General features: G+C 35.4%; 1 protein-coding gene across 10 annotated transcripts in view; it reads right to left on the reverse strand.

The window, feature by feature from the left end:
- apaf1 (apoptotic peptidase activating factor 1) overlaps nt 1-13,147 on the reverse strand; it is a 189,055-nt gene that overhangs the window by 128,118 nt on the left and 47,790 nt on the right. For 9 of the 10 annotated variants that reach the window (XR_011347950.1, XR_011347951.1, XM_069908393.1 and 6 more), the window contains 2 exons: nt 1,982-2,220; nt 81-248 (listed from right to left, as the gene is read on the reverse strand). Coding sequence is in view for 7 of the 10 variants with exons in the window: in XM_069908393.1 (XP_069764494.1) it covers nt 81-248; nt 1,982-2,220 (407 nt within the window). In the remaining 3 variants the exon portion in view is untranslated. Of the gene's footprint in view, nt 1-80; nt 249-1,981; nt 2,221-2,792; nt 2,922-13,147 lie in introns of those variants that run through there. The other variant, XR_011347952.1, reaches the window with a different exon arrangement.

The following is a 13,147-nucleotide window of genomic DNA, read 5'->3' on the forward strand; positions in this document are numbered from 1 at the left end:
CATGTTAAGTCGCATGTCTGAATTGAAAAATGGGAAAATTATTAAAGAGAAGGAAAATATATTTATTAAATAAGATCTACCAAAAGTCGATCATGATTTTGCTCAATCAGAAAGTCCAATTGCAGATCATGCAGGTAATACTGGAAAGACTTCTTGTTCCGGTCACAGAATAGTAAAGATTTGTTGACAAACACTTGTAAAATATCTTCCACTTCTTCCACTTCCATCTCCCACAGAATACACAGAACCTGTTCAAGATAATGAAATGATTTTTATTTGCAAATATCAGTCAATATATATTCACCAATTTTTTTGATCAAGATTCATATAATCTTTATCTAAAGTTCTAAATTTTCAATCGCCCAAGGTAGTACTCCAAAACTCAAGACATCTTTGGCAAAAATTGGCAATCTATCCTATAAAGCAATTATGAGAACTCTTTTGTGTTTGTTTTAGTATGCTTGGTGAGCACAAATTAAAAGATAAGCCTCAGTCCTCAGAAAAGGATAAATCAGCCTGAAAGATAGCAGAACTACGTGGTCAGCACATTCACCCAAACTCACAAAATGTTGTGTCAGTGTTCTTTTTTAATTGGCCGCTATAACAGTTTTCTTATACAAAAGAATTATTATATAAAGAACCAACATACAAATAGAGGAAAAAAAAATCTGAATCCTGATGCTATCAAATGTGAGGATGTATAACAAGATTCTGCATTGGTTTGGTACTTCCCAAAGGACGTATAGTTGTTAGCAAGGATTAGATTCAACAATGGTCTGCAAAAATTTCATTTCAAAACAAAATGTTTTAGCCTTTCCACTAGATTTTATTATCATTGTCCACAATTACTTTCAAAAAAGCTGTCAAATGGATTGATGTCATCTCAGATCCACTATTTTACAAGTGCAAAATTTCAAAACTGCTCAGCACAGAAGTGATATATTAGTATGAATATTCACAGGAACTATTCTACAGATACTTCGGCTCATTCCACAACACAGCTCTTTTGGCAAAGTACCTTTTCAATAATCTCATACAGTCATATGTGGAGGCCATCACTGTGTTCAGCCTACTCAAAACCCCACATTAAATAATAAACTACTGTATACAGGAAAGGCCCTACAGCAAACTTATTCTCATATTTATCTTCATCAGAAGTGACAACAGCTCATGGAAATAGAGCGTCAGTGTTTCAACGGCAGAAAACCATCAAGAAGACATGGCTTTCTGCTTTGTCACCTGCCTCCTTTCCTTGAGCCAGTAGCTTGATGGCGTAAATACAACTGCCTACAAACATATACAGAAATGTGATTTATATTCTCCCACGTATAGTCTGTGACAAAAGATAACCATTATTTTACTTTAGACATCATGAAAAAGGAAGCAACTCAACCCATTCCCAAGGAAACAATCCATCTGTCTTTTCCCCATCACTTTATTCCCTGATTTCTCTCTTACCTACTTATCAACTCTCAATTGTTTAATTTGGCACGAGTGCACACAGATGGGGTAACTTGCAGCAAACCAATTAATCTTTGGGATGTGGGAGAGAACAGGCACTCTGGACAGATAGCATAAGCAGTCAGAATTGAAATTCATCTCTGGAGCTTAAGGCAGCGGCACTAACTGGTGCGCTATCCAAAATACTGTCACAGAAAGTGTCTGAAAGGTTCATAGGTTGTCTGGGGAGTTTCCCTCTGAACAACGCCATGAGAAGACACCAGGAAATGAAATTAATATTTTCTTTGGAAATCTTTCAAAAAGATGGGAGGATGTCAAGGCCTTCTGCTCCATCTTTCCTGATCCAGTTTATCCCAAGAATTTAACAAAAACCAGCCTGCAGATGACCCAAGAGAGAAAAGATGGACAGAAGGGGAATCCATACAGAAAACTCCCACATATTACCCCATTGATTTAAAAAATATCAGAAATTAACTTCTAAAAGCGAATTCACAGGTTATTACAAAGCACTGGAACTTACCTTCGCAGGTACTTTCACATCTTTTTTAAGTATCGAGAGGTGCTTGTAATATTCTCTATGGCCCTCCTCCAATACCTCAATGCTAATTGCCATAGCCTCATCGAGTGCCTCATAATCATAGGAAGATGACTTGCGAATTCTTTTAAACTGTTTACCCTGCAGCTGTTTAAGGTAATAAGCCCAACGATTTGGAAATTCTCGCAAAAGAGCACCAATGAGAGAGACAACCAGAGGAGAACCTGAAAAATATTAATGCATATTCCCATTAAAAAATATTTCAGAAAGATAGCAAGGTTACTTTATAAAGTCTCATCCAGGAAAAGGTCAGCTATGCTGGCAAACAGTGCATCATATTGTAATCAAATCTATTTTAGATTAGTTAAATGATTTTCCTGTAATTATGAAAACCAAATGCAACCTCCCATTACAAAAGGAAGGAAAAATTGTATATGAAGGAAAACATATTACAGGGGAATAAATTGGGAAATCAAAAAGATGGGAATGCTTCGAGAGACAGCACAGACTCAATGGGCCAAATAGCTTTCCTATATGTCCTGAAGTCAAAAGAAATACAAGAGGAAGGCAGCCAGGTGCATGACCTTGGTTACCCCTCCCATCCACCCTCCTCATTCATGGAATCAATGGCCTCACTGTTGCACAAGAAAACATGATAATAAATGCATTCAGGCCAACTCTTCCAGCTTTAGTTAAAAAAAATACAAAAAAGTCGGGTATTTCAGGCTTTGATTTGTGCAATCTTTGCAGAGTCAAATGTAATTGATGAAGAAAATCGTATTGCATCAAACCATACCTCACTTTAATAATCGACGTTACCCCTTCTTTACACAATTCAGCCCAGGAATATTCTGATATGTTCACTGCTTAAATCTGCTTCCCATTTTTCCCTGGACCTATGTATTCCGAGATTTTTCCAATCTGTCTGGAGGGCAAAATAAATTTGAGTAATAAACTTAGGTATATTACCCACCCATAAAATTCATTCCAATTGACTTGACCCGTGAGGAGTCATATTGTTTCCCCAAATTTCTCTTAAAAAAGCTCTTAATTGCAGAGAGCAAAGAAAGGTGCCATTGGGGACATCATATTTGCTTCATTTGTTCAAATGACATTAAAATTCCATCCTTATAACAATCGGCAATATACCTAATCCCCTTCTGGGACCAAACATTTAAAATCCTCTTCCCCATTATCATTAGGCAGCAATGGATTGTTACATAATGAGGCCCTGATAGAAATTCCAGTTTTCCTTTCTATTATGTCATTGGTGTCTTGCCATATTTTAAATCAAATTAATCAATATAGGATCAGCTTTTTTTCTTAATTAATTTCAAGTTCCACCTATAAATAAAATCTGGCTGATGCTTCCTCCAACCCATGTAACACCATATGTACCCAATTCAGTGATTCCGCTTCAAAAAGGAATGTCAAAAACCTCACCTTTGAAGCCAGATAGTATTTCTTAAAATCCAGAAGCCTCAAACCCCAATTTGTAGTCCAACATTAATTTGTCTATTGCCATCCTCGGCACTTTATTGTTCCAGAAAAATTGCCTAACCATACCATTTATTGTTTTTAAAAACTTAATTGATAAATATATTGGTATTGATTGGAACAAATTTTGGATCTTTGGCATGATCTTCATTTTAATACAGTTAACCCTTCCCATTAAGGTCAGGGGCAGGTCCTTCCACTTCTGAAAATCTTTTTCTATTTTTGCCAAGGGAGAGTAATTCAATTTATTTAGATCGTTCAAATTGTTATCGAGCATGATTCCTAAATATTTAATCCCATCATTTTTCCATTTAAACACACAGTTTACTTTAAAGCGCTCATAATTTTGGTTTGTTATTGGCAAAATTTCACTTATTTCCATTTTTATTTTATATCCTGATACTCTCCCATATTTTATTAATATTCCCTGTAATTTCTCCATGGAACCTTTGGGTTCAGACATATACATCAGCAAACAAACTAATCTTGTGTTGAACTTGTCTGGCTTCGAAGCCCTTAATTTTAGGATTATCCCAGATCATTTCTCGCAGAGGGTCTATCACCATAACAAATAGTGCTGGAGAAAAGGAGCCGCCCTGCCTGCTCGAACGGCTTAATGGGAACATTCCTGATATCTGGTTATTATTTTATTATTTTTGCCTGTGAATTTTGGAAAAGAGCCTTAACCCAATTTATAAATCCTCATCCAATACCTAACTTTTTCAATGTTTTAAACAAAAAAAGGCCACTCAAGTCTATCGAATGTCTTTTCAGCATCTAGAGATACTACTATATTGGGGTCTTTCCATGCACCAAGTTGTTTGACGCTTGCCTCCCTTTAACAAATCTGACTTGATCTACATGAATTAATTTAGGTAAAAATTGTCCCAATCTGTTTGCTCATGCTTTTGCTATTATTTTGTAATCTACATTCAAAGTCAATAAGATGAAGTTTTCATAGGATCTCTTCTTTTTGGACAACACAGTAATAATTGCTGTTGAGAGGAATCTGGTAATTTCTGGGTTTTCACTGCTTCTTCTCTTACATCCATAAACAGGGGCATTAACAGCTCTTTAAATTCTTTATAAAACTCAACTGGAAATCCATCCTCGCCCAGGGCTTTATTAGCTTGAAGCATCCCCGGTGTTTTTTTCATTTTATTCCCTGGTAAATTGTAAATCTAATTCCTGTCTGTCCTCATCAGTCAACTTCAAGAGTTCCACTTCATCTCAGAACTTATCTTTTCTCGGCCTCATCCCCCGGCGATTCAGATTTATATAAATTTTTGTAATATTGTTGAAATGTTTCATTTATTTCTTTTTGATTGTATGTAATTGTGTCATTTTTAAAAATCACATTTATAAGTCTCACTGATTCTTCAGCCTTCAGTTGCTATGATAATAATTTATGCGCTCTTTCTCCCAATTCAAAATATTTCTGTTTTGTATTAAATACAGTTATTTTCTATTCTATATGTTTGTAAGGTGTTGTATTGGATTTTCTTATTTGTCTTTATTTCCCATCCTTTGATATTCCTTTTCTAATTCCCCTATTTCCATCTCCAATTTATTTATTTATTTTAATCTTTTACGTATATGAAATAATTGTTCTCATATTAGAAAGCTATTGTCCATTGATCCCAAATTAGTTTCACAAAAAAGTTCAATCTGTTGTCAAATAAATTGTTTAAAATCCTTCCTTTTTGGTAACATCTTATTTAATCGCCATCTATTTATTTTCCTGCTTCTCCACTAATTGTATTACCAAGTGATCTGAGTGCAGCCTAGATAAGTATTCAGTTTTTACTACTCGATCTTTCAGACTCAACTATAGCAAAAATAAATCTATTCTGGTATGTGAGTCATTTTTTTTTTTGAATAAAATGAATAATCTCTCTCCTTAGGGTTAGACTGCCTCAATACATCCTTCGTTTAAATCTTTTATCTTTATTGTGTTTGCCAAGATTTTTCTCGGCTCTTTCCACTCTTTCATTTAAATCATTACTAGCATCACCCACATGTCTTACTCTAGTGGTAAGCTCTTTAATGGCATTCTCCACACTTGTAAAATGTTGACCCAGACCTCCAATCTCTTGCAGCAGAGTTTCAAAGTCTGGTGTTCGTTGAGAGGAGGAGGCATCTCCACCCTCACTCTGTTGAGGTGACTGGCGAGGCTTCAGCTTTTTCCATCACAGATTTTGGCTTCTTCCCGTGGGATCGTATAGTCATTCTTTAAAAGATGTATCCACACTTTAGTAGGTGAAAATTTTTCATTAAAACCACTTTTTGGTTGTCTTTCAGAGGATTTTCTTGGAGAGCTCAGCCATCCAGCATGGCCACGTGTTGATGTGAAAGACACTTTCTAAAATGTTAGATAATAGATTGGAATTTTTTTAACCTTTAGTCATCTCTAATGATCAGAGTTTTTATTAAAAATTGTTACCCATATTTTAATATTTTCTGTTTATTGAATATTATTTATTCACCATCATCTAAAACGACAGAATATGTAATTTCCTTGGATGCAGAAAAGGCTTTTGATAGGGTACAATGGTAGTATTTGTTTGAAACTTTGAGAAGATTTAACTTTGGTCTGGTATTTGTTTCCTGGATTAAATTGATATATCATTCTCCCATTGTTCCTCTGATCTTTCTCGGCTCTGTCTACTCTTTCATTTAAATCATTAATAGCTTCACCCACATGTCTTACTATAGTGGTAAGCTCTTTAATGGCATTCTCCACACTTGTAAAATGTTGACCCAGATCTCCATTCTCTTGCAGCAGAGTTTCAAAGTCTGGTGTTCATTGAGAGGAGGAGGCATCTCCACCCATTCTCCCATAGCTTCTGTCCTTACTAACAATCAGCAGTCCATTTCATTTAGATTATACCATGGTACTAGACAAGGGAGCCTTCTGAGTCCATTAATGATTAATTTAGCTTTGGATCCATTGGCTATAGCTTTTAGGATGTCAGAGGACATTATAGGGATTCAGAGAGGGGGCAGGACAGGGTTCCTAAAGTCTCATGATTTGTTACTATACAATTCAGATCCTGAGAAGTCTGTCCCTGCCATATTGACATTATTGTTTAGGCTTTTTTTGGCGATAAATAAAATCTTCAGAAGAGTGAGCTATTTTCTTTTAATGCTTACATATCTATTTACAATAATATCCTGTTTAAGGCAGTTAATTTTTTTAATTTACTTAGGTGTTAAAGTTATGAAGAATCACAAGAAAAATTTTATCCCTTTGGTTGGACAGGTGAAAGGATCATTGACTAAATGGTAACCTCTTTCTGTGACATTAGTTGGTCAAATTAATGCCATTAAAATGAATGCTCTTCCCAAATTACTATTTTTTTTTCAGGCAATCCTGACTTTTATTCCTAAAACTTTTTTTTTTACTCTTTGGATTCCATTATTTTATCTTATATTTGGCAAAATAAGAGTCCAAGATTGAATAAATCTTACAAAAAACAAAAGGGATGGAGGGCTGGGTTTGCCTAATTTTAGATTTTATTATTGGGCTATTAATATTAGCTATGTTCCTTTTTTGGATTCAATATTATGATGTTAGATTGCCCTCTATGCATAACTTTGGAATTGAAATCAATTAAGAAATATTCTTTAGTATCATTGCTTGGAGCTGCACTTCCTTTTTCTTTAACCAAGGTTAATAAGATGATAGAGAGCCCCATGGTTAAACATATTTTACGCATATGGTATAAATTTTGCAGATTTTTTGGACCGAAGAATTTCTCTTTATCCAGTTTTATTTCTCCTTCCTGGATTGATCAGGCCTTTTCTAACTGGAAAGAGAAAGGTATTGGTTGCTTTCATGATCTATATGTTGATGGTTGTCTCATGTCTTTTGAGCAACTATCTACTAAATTTAATCTTCCAAATTCACCATTTTTTTTTTTTTTTTTTGGTATTTTCAGATTAGGAATTTTTTCAATACACAATTAATAAATTTTCCCTATGCTCAGGAAGTAGATGTTGTGGATGTAATTTTTCTTTTGCATCCCTCCGAGAAGGGTTTAATTGTTCACACTTATGATATAATATCAAAATTATATTAGGTTCCAAATGATAACATGAAAAGAGCAAGGGAATAGGATTTGCAATGAACTATTTCTGACAATTTGTGGGAAAGGATTTTTAAACTTGTTAATACATCTTTAATCTGTACCCATCACTCACTCATCCAATTTAAGGTTACACACAGGGCACATATGTCTAAAGATAAATTGGCACGTACATTTCCAGATGTCAACCCTTGACGCGACAGGTGTAGCAATGATGTGGCATCGCTAATTCATTTATCTTGGTTTTGCATGGCATTAGAATCTTATTGGAAAGAAATTTTCAATTCTTTATTTACAATTTTAGCTGTTAACTTATAGCCAAATGCAATTATGGAGCTATATGGAGTGTTGATGTAAGATATACATCTGTCGCCATCCGATCGCCATTTTGTTTCATTCACAATGCTTATGGCTGGAAGATCTATTTTGCTTAGGTGGAAAGATTCTATTCTGCCTACCTATGTCCAGTAGATGTGCCAAATTTTAGGTTGTTTAAATTTAAAGATTAGATATGCCATAACTAATACCAATATTAAATTTGATAGAATGTGATGCACATTTATGAATTTTTTTCATGATTCTTAAACCTGCTTTAACACGATATGTTTTAATATTGTTTTTCCCCTCATGTTAACTATTTTCATTAATGTAACGGAACATTTTCTTGTTTATTTCTAAATTTTATTGTTTTATGATGGTCTTCTTGACATCAGTGAGACCAAATGCAGAATGGGTGATCACTTCACTGAACACATGCACTCTGTTTGTGGGTCTGAGCCCACTATTTCATTCCCCTTCACCATTCCCACACTGATATGCTTGTCCTCTGCCTCATCCTTTGTCAGAGATTAAATGCAAACTTGAGGAACATCACATCATAATCACACCATATTCCTCTTGGAAGCCTTAAACTTAATGGCATGAACATTTTTTTCTAATTTTAGGTAACTCTCTCATCTATCTAATTCCACTGGCTCCATCTCTGCTTTACCCACTCATTGCTCACTCAAGATTTAAGTTTCTACAGTTTTTGTGTTTTTCCACTTTCAATAACATTGTGCTTTCAAATTGTAGGTAACTGACCTTTGGAGTGAAAACTCAACTTGCTGGATCTAAATCACTTCATCTGAATAATTCAATTTAATCCAACAAATAAAGAATACTAAACTACTTGGAATCTTAGTAAGATGAAGTACTGAAGTCAGAAAAAACACCCAACATGACCAGCCTTCAAAAATTAATACTTTTCGATCATTCGGATCCTCAATAGCTATACTCCTTTAAGTTTTGCTAATTATTTACCTCCCCTGCTTCTCCAACCAATCCATTCAATAACTTCAATATCCCATATGTAAAACAATTAAAATTCCAACTGCCTGAGTGTCTTTTCTATTCTCTATTGTGCTCCACCATGATAATCTCAATCAGTTCAGAATGTTTCCTGAAGAATTCTTAATATGTGAATACAGACTCTGGTACTTCATCTTTCCAAACTACCTTGGACCCTTTTACAAGATATCAGCTGTTAACTTTACTTGAACTCTTACTAATGGCTCTATTTCCTTGCTACACTTCAGCTGGAAGTATTGCAGGGAAGTCTCTATAGTTTTACCTGGCCCTGTACTGAATCAGTGGCAACTCTCACGCTATGTGATATTTCTTGCTAAGAGATTTGTTTCCCTTCCTGTAGACCACACTGTTGCCTGGAGTGAGCCACCAAAGCCTCTAATTCACTATGCCGCATTATCTCCTGCTGTCCAAGCCCATTCCTTCCCTATTTGTCATTAAATGTAAACATTTGCCATTCATTAATTTACCTTCCCATCCTATTCAAAACTCCATAATTGTAGTTTATCTTGTCTGTTGTCTGAAATTCTCTTCTTCCTATCTCTTTCCAATACTTGGACCGCATCCAAGATGCCAAGGGGTTATAAATTGATAAACTGAAGATAAATTAGCACTTTGAATTCAATCTTTGCATTTTTGACAGGAATACTTTTAAAGATTTTCCATTATCCTATAGACAGCAAAAAGATTAGCATTGGAAGTAGATACTTCTCTTATAAATACATAAAATTATTTAGTAGGACCACAATAAAACTCCAATAATCTATTGTCTGATAGTTCAGAATTTCTGGCGACTCACACACTGGGTTCAGTTTACCACACTACCTTTAAACTTATCAGGGCCTCATTTTCTTCACTTTGTTTAAACTGAAAATGTTCTGTTTCATTTTAAGCTCAACTTGTTCACTGTAAAATTTATAATACCATAGGGTAACCTTAAAAAAAAGTGAATTAAAGCTACGTTGGAATATTAATAGGGCTTGCCAGTCCAGCATTCAAGGGTGCTGGATTTTTTTGGAGTTTTACCGTAATTCACTTAGTCACTCATGCTTCCTATTCAAATCCTTCATGTAGATGAACTCAGCAACTTTACCTTTCATCTGGACTCATAGATCATTTTAAAGAGAGATCGAATGATCAAATCTCAGTGTTTGAAATCTTCAGCTCTTGAATTCTACCTCAGCAAAGAGTCGTTGTCTTCAGGAACAATAGAAGATTGGGAGAGGGTAGGAAAATAATGTAAACCATTCTTCTTTCCAACAATTTGATTATGTGAAAGATAGCCAGAGTAAGACCATTAGAAAAATTACATTGTAATTATACTTCTGTAAGCACCAGTACCACAGAAAAATGATTTGTGACGTGAATTTCTTAGATTAAATCTTAAAAACAATCAACCCTGGAAGCAGAGGTTACTGAAACCGACGACAATCCAAAGATTAAAATGAACAAATGAGAAAAAAATAAATCAAATTCAGCCCCACAGGTTCATATTGATATCCAAGTAAAATTACAATTTACCCAAAAGAGTATTTCTATTTAAAGGAAAGGGAATATGAACAAATGATAATATAATTCCCCCAAGACAAAAATTGAGGGAAAAAAACTAAAGGCCAAAGCTCTGGTGTTCAATAAAGTGAAGATTTAGTGCCAAAAGCTTTGGCATAGCTAGATTTCAAGAAAGGAATAAACCTGGCTAATAAAGCTGTCACAAACTCCATTTAATTTATTGATTGATAATCTAGCATCTCATCACAAAGCAATTTCACTTGATGGTAAAAGTGAACAATTGCAGAGATTCTTATCCAAGATTACTATACTTAGGTCAAATGGAGTGGGAAAAGAGGGTCCACTGATTATAGGATATGCATGTTTCACCTTAAATTCACCTTAAAGATTCACATTACGATTCAATCCCTTGACAAGAGAAGAGACATGGATAGGCATGCTCAGGCTAACAATGTGACAGCAAGGGTTGCAGTGGTTTTCAACCTTTTTCTTTCCACTCACATCCCACTTTAAGTATTCCCTATGCCATAGATGCTTTGTGATTAGTAAGGGATTGCTTAAGGTGGTATGTGAGTGGAAAGAAAAAGGTTGATAACCACTGTTTTAATCGTACCTAATTGACTCTGTAATGTGTGTCAAAGAACCAAAGACTTTTTGATCCAAACCAAGGCTTTTATTAACTAAAAGACTGGAGCATATCACAAGTAGGTCGACCAGTCCAGAATGACCTGGTCTGGCTAGGGGCAATCCTTTAAGACCTGCCAGTCGGTGTGGCTACAATGTCAGCCAATCACAGTCATCCTACACTATCATCTGTACATATGTACATATACACGTTGGTGATAGAATCTGTACTATCACAGACTCGTTATGTGCACGGTTTCATAACTCCAAAGGAAATAGGCCAATGAGAATTTTTCCTCAAACAAAATATTTCAGTAACGATCGAGTCCAGAGCAGTGATTCTCCACCTTCCCTTCCCACTCACATACCACCTTAAGCAATCCCTTACTCATCACAGAGCACCGATGGCAATAGGGATTATTGAAAGTGGGATGTAAAAAGGTTGAGAATGACTGTTAGTGAGACAGAAAGTCACATCCAAGCTCGACATTAGAGATTAATGCACAAAATCTGGGTTGATGTTTAAGAACAATACGGAAGGAGCTCGACACAACCAGAAGAGCTGTCATCTTAAAAACCTCAGTGAATTAAAAATAGATTTGCACTCTTTTCACAAAATAAATGATATCTTAGGAATGTGATGTGGTCCAAAAAAGAACAAGTTAACTATCTTTTTTGCCTTGCTAAGATCACCACTGTCCTCGAGTTTATGGCACAAAAAATTTCTAATCATCTACAAGAGAGAGCCACTTCGCCCTGCATTTAATCCATGAAATTGGTACCTAAGGCTATATATTGCCATGTACTCTACAGATACATCATATGATGTTCCTGCAGCACCATCCATCATCACAGGCCAGACAACTAGGGCTCTAGTTTATCGCTGTTTGAAAAAAAAGTCAAATGAACAAAATGTGTCAAGAAGCTATTTTGGTTTCTAACCAAATAGTTCTCATAAATAACACATGAGAAAGTGAAGTTTCTAAAATGTGTTATTTCATTCTTCTTTTAGACCAACGATATTGGTATTTTTTTCCCCATGTGTCAGTGGAAAACAAGGATGACATCAGATAACCTATAGCCAGAGGGTGAGGAATTTCCTGCACTTTTTTTGGAGTCCTTTGAGCTAAATTGAAAAAAAAATCTTAATTTTTAGCTTTTAAATAAAATGGGAGAATAAATATAATGCAAAATGGAATAAACATGCAATACATTTCACATCCTATTGCTGAAATGCTTAGAGAAAATATCAATTGTTAGATTTAAATGAACAAGTCCAGATGAAAAAATAACAGTTTACTTAATCTGGAGGAGACAGTTAGAAATGTTGTAACTGAGCAGCCAACTGGCTGAAAACTAACTCCCAAGGCAGAGATCTGTAAAGGTTCTAAACATTTTTTTAAAATGCAGATGCTAAAACTCTGAAATAAAAACAGAAAATGTTGAAACTCAGGTCAGGGAGCATCTGTGGAAAAGTTAAAGGCTCATGTTTCAGATCTGTGATCCTACATCAGAACGAGGAACGAGAGAAATACACGTTGGTGTGAAGATCGGGGTGGGATGTATCGAACAAAGGGAACATATGTAATAAGATGAGTCAGTAATTCCAACACATTAAGCTTCTTGGTCCATGTAATGTGTTGGAAATGGTAAGGTGGAGAGAACTTCTGTGACTTAGCTCTTGGTAAGTCGGAAAAGATAGTGTATGAAAGAACTGTTATGCTGTCCCATTAAAAAATTAGCAGTCTCGATTTCACACTCTTTATCATGATTGCTTTTCATTTTAATAAAAAACCAGAACATTGGAACAACTCAAGGAGTTACTTTGCACTATGGAGACAAAAATTGAAAGGCAACACTTTCAGTCAAAACCCTGCTTCAGTAGTCAGAGAGAAGAGAAAATAAAGTAGTAAATGATAGTGGGGGAGGGAGGTGTGACATGATAGGTGGAACAAGGTGGGGAGAAGAATAATGGGCAGGTGGGACCAAGAAGGGGCAGAAGGGTTGGAATGGCAAATAATATGCAAAGAAAACAAGGTGTACAAGTGAGTGTGTAGGCAGTAGGGGTGTGGGTTGTCTGAAATTG

The sequence above is a fragment of the Narcine bancroftii genome, chromosome 13 (genome assembly GCF_036971445.1).
Source record: "Narcine bancroftii isolate sNarBan1 chromosome 13, sNarBan1.hap1, whole genome shotgun sequence".
NCBI lineage: Eukaryota > Metazoa > Chordata > Chondrichthyes > Torpediniformes > Narcinidae > Narcine > Narcine bancroftii.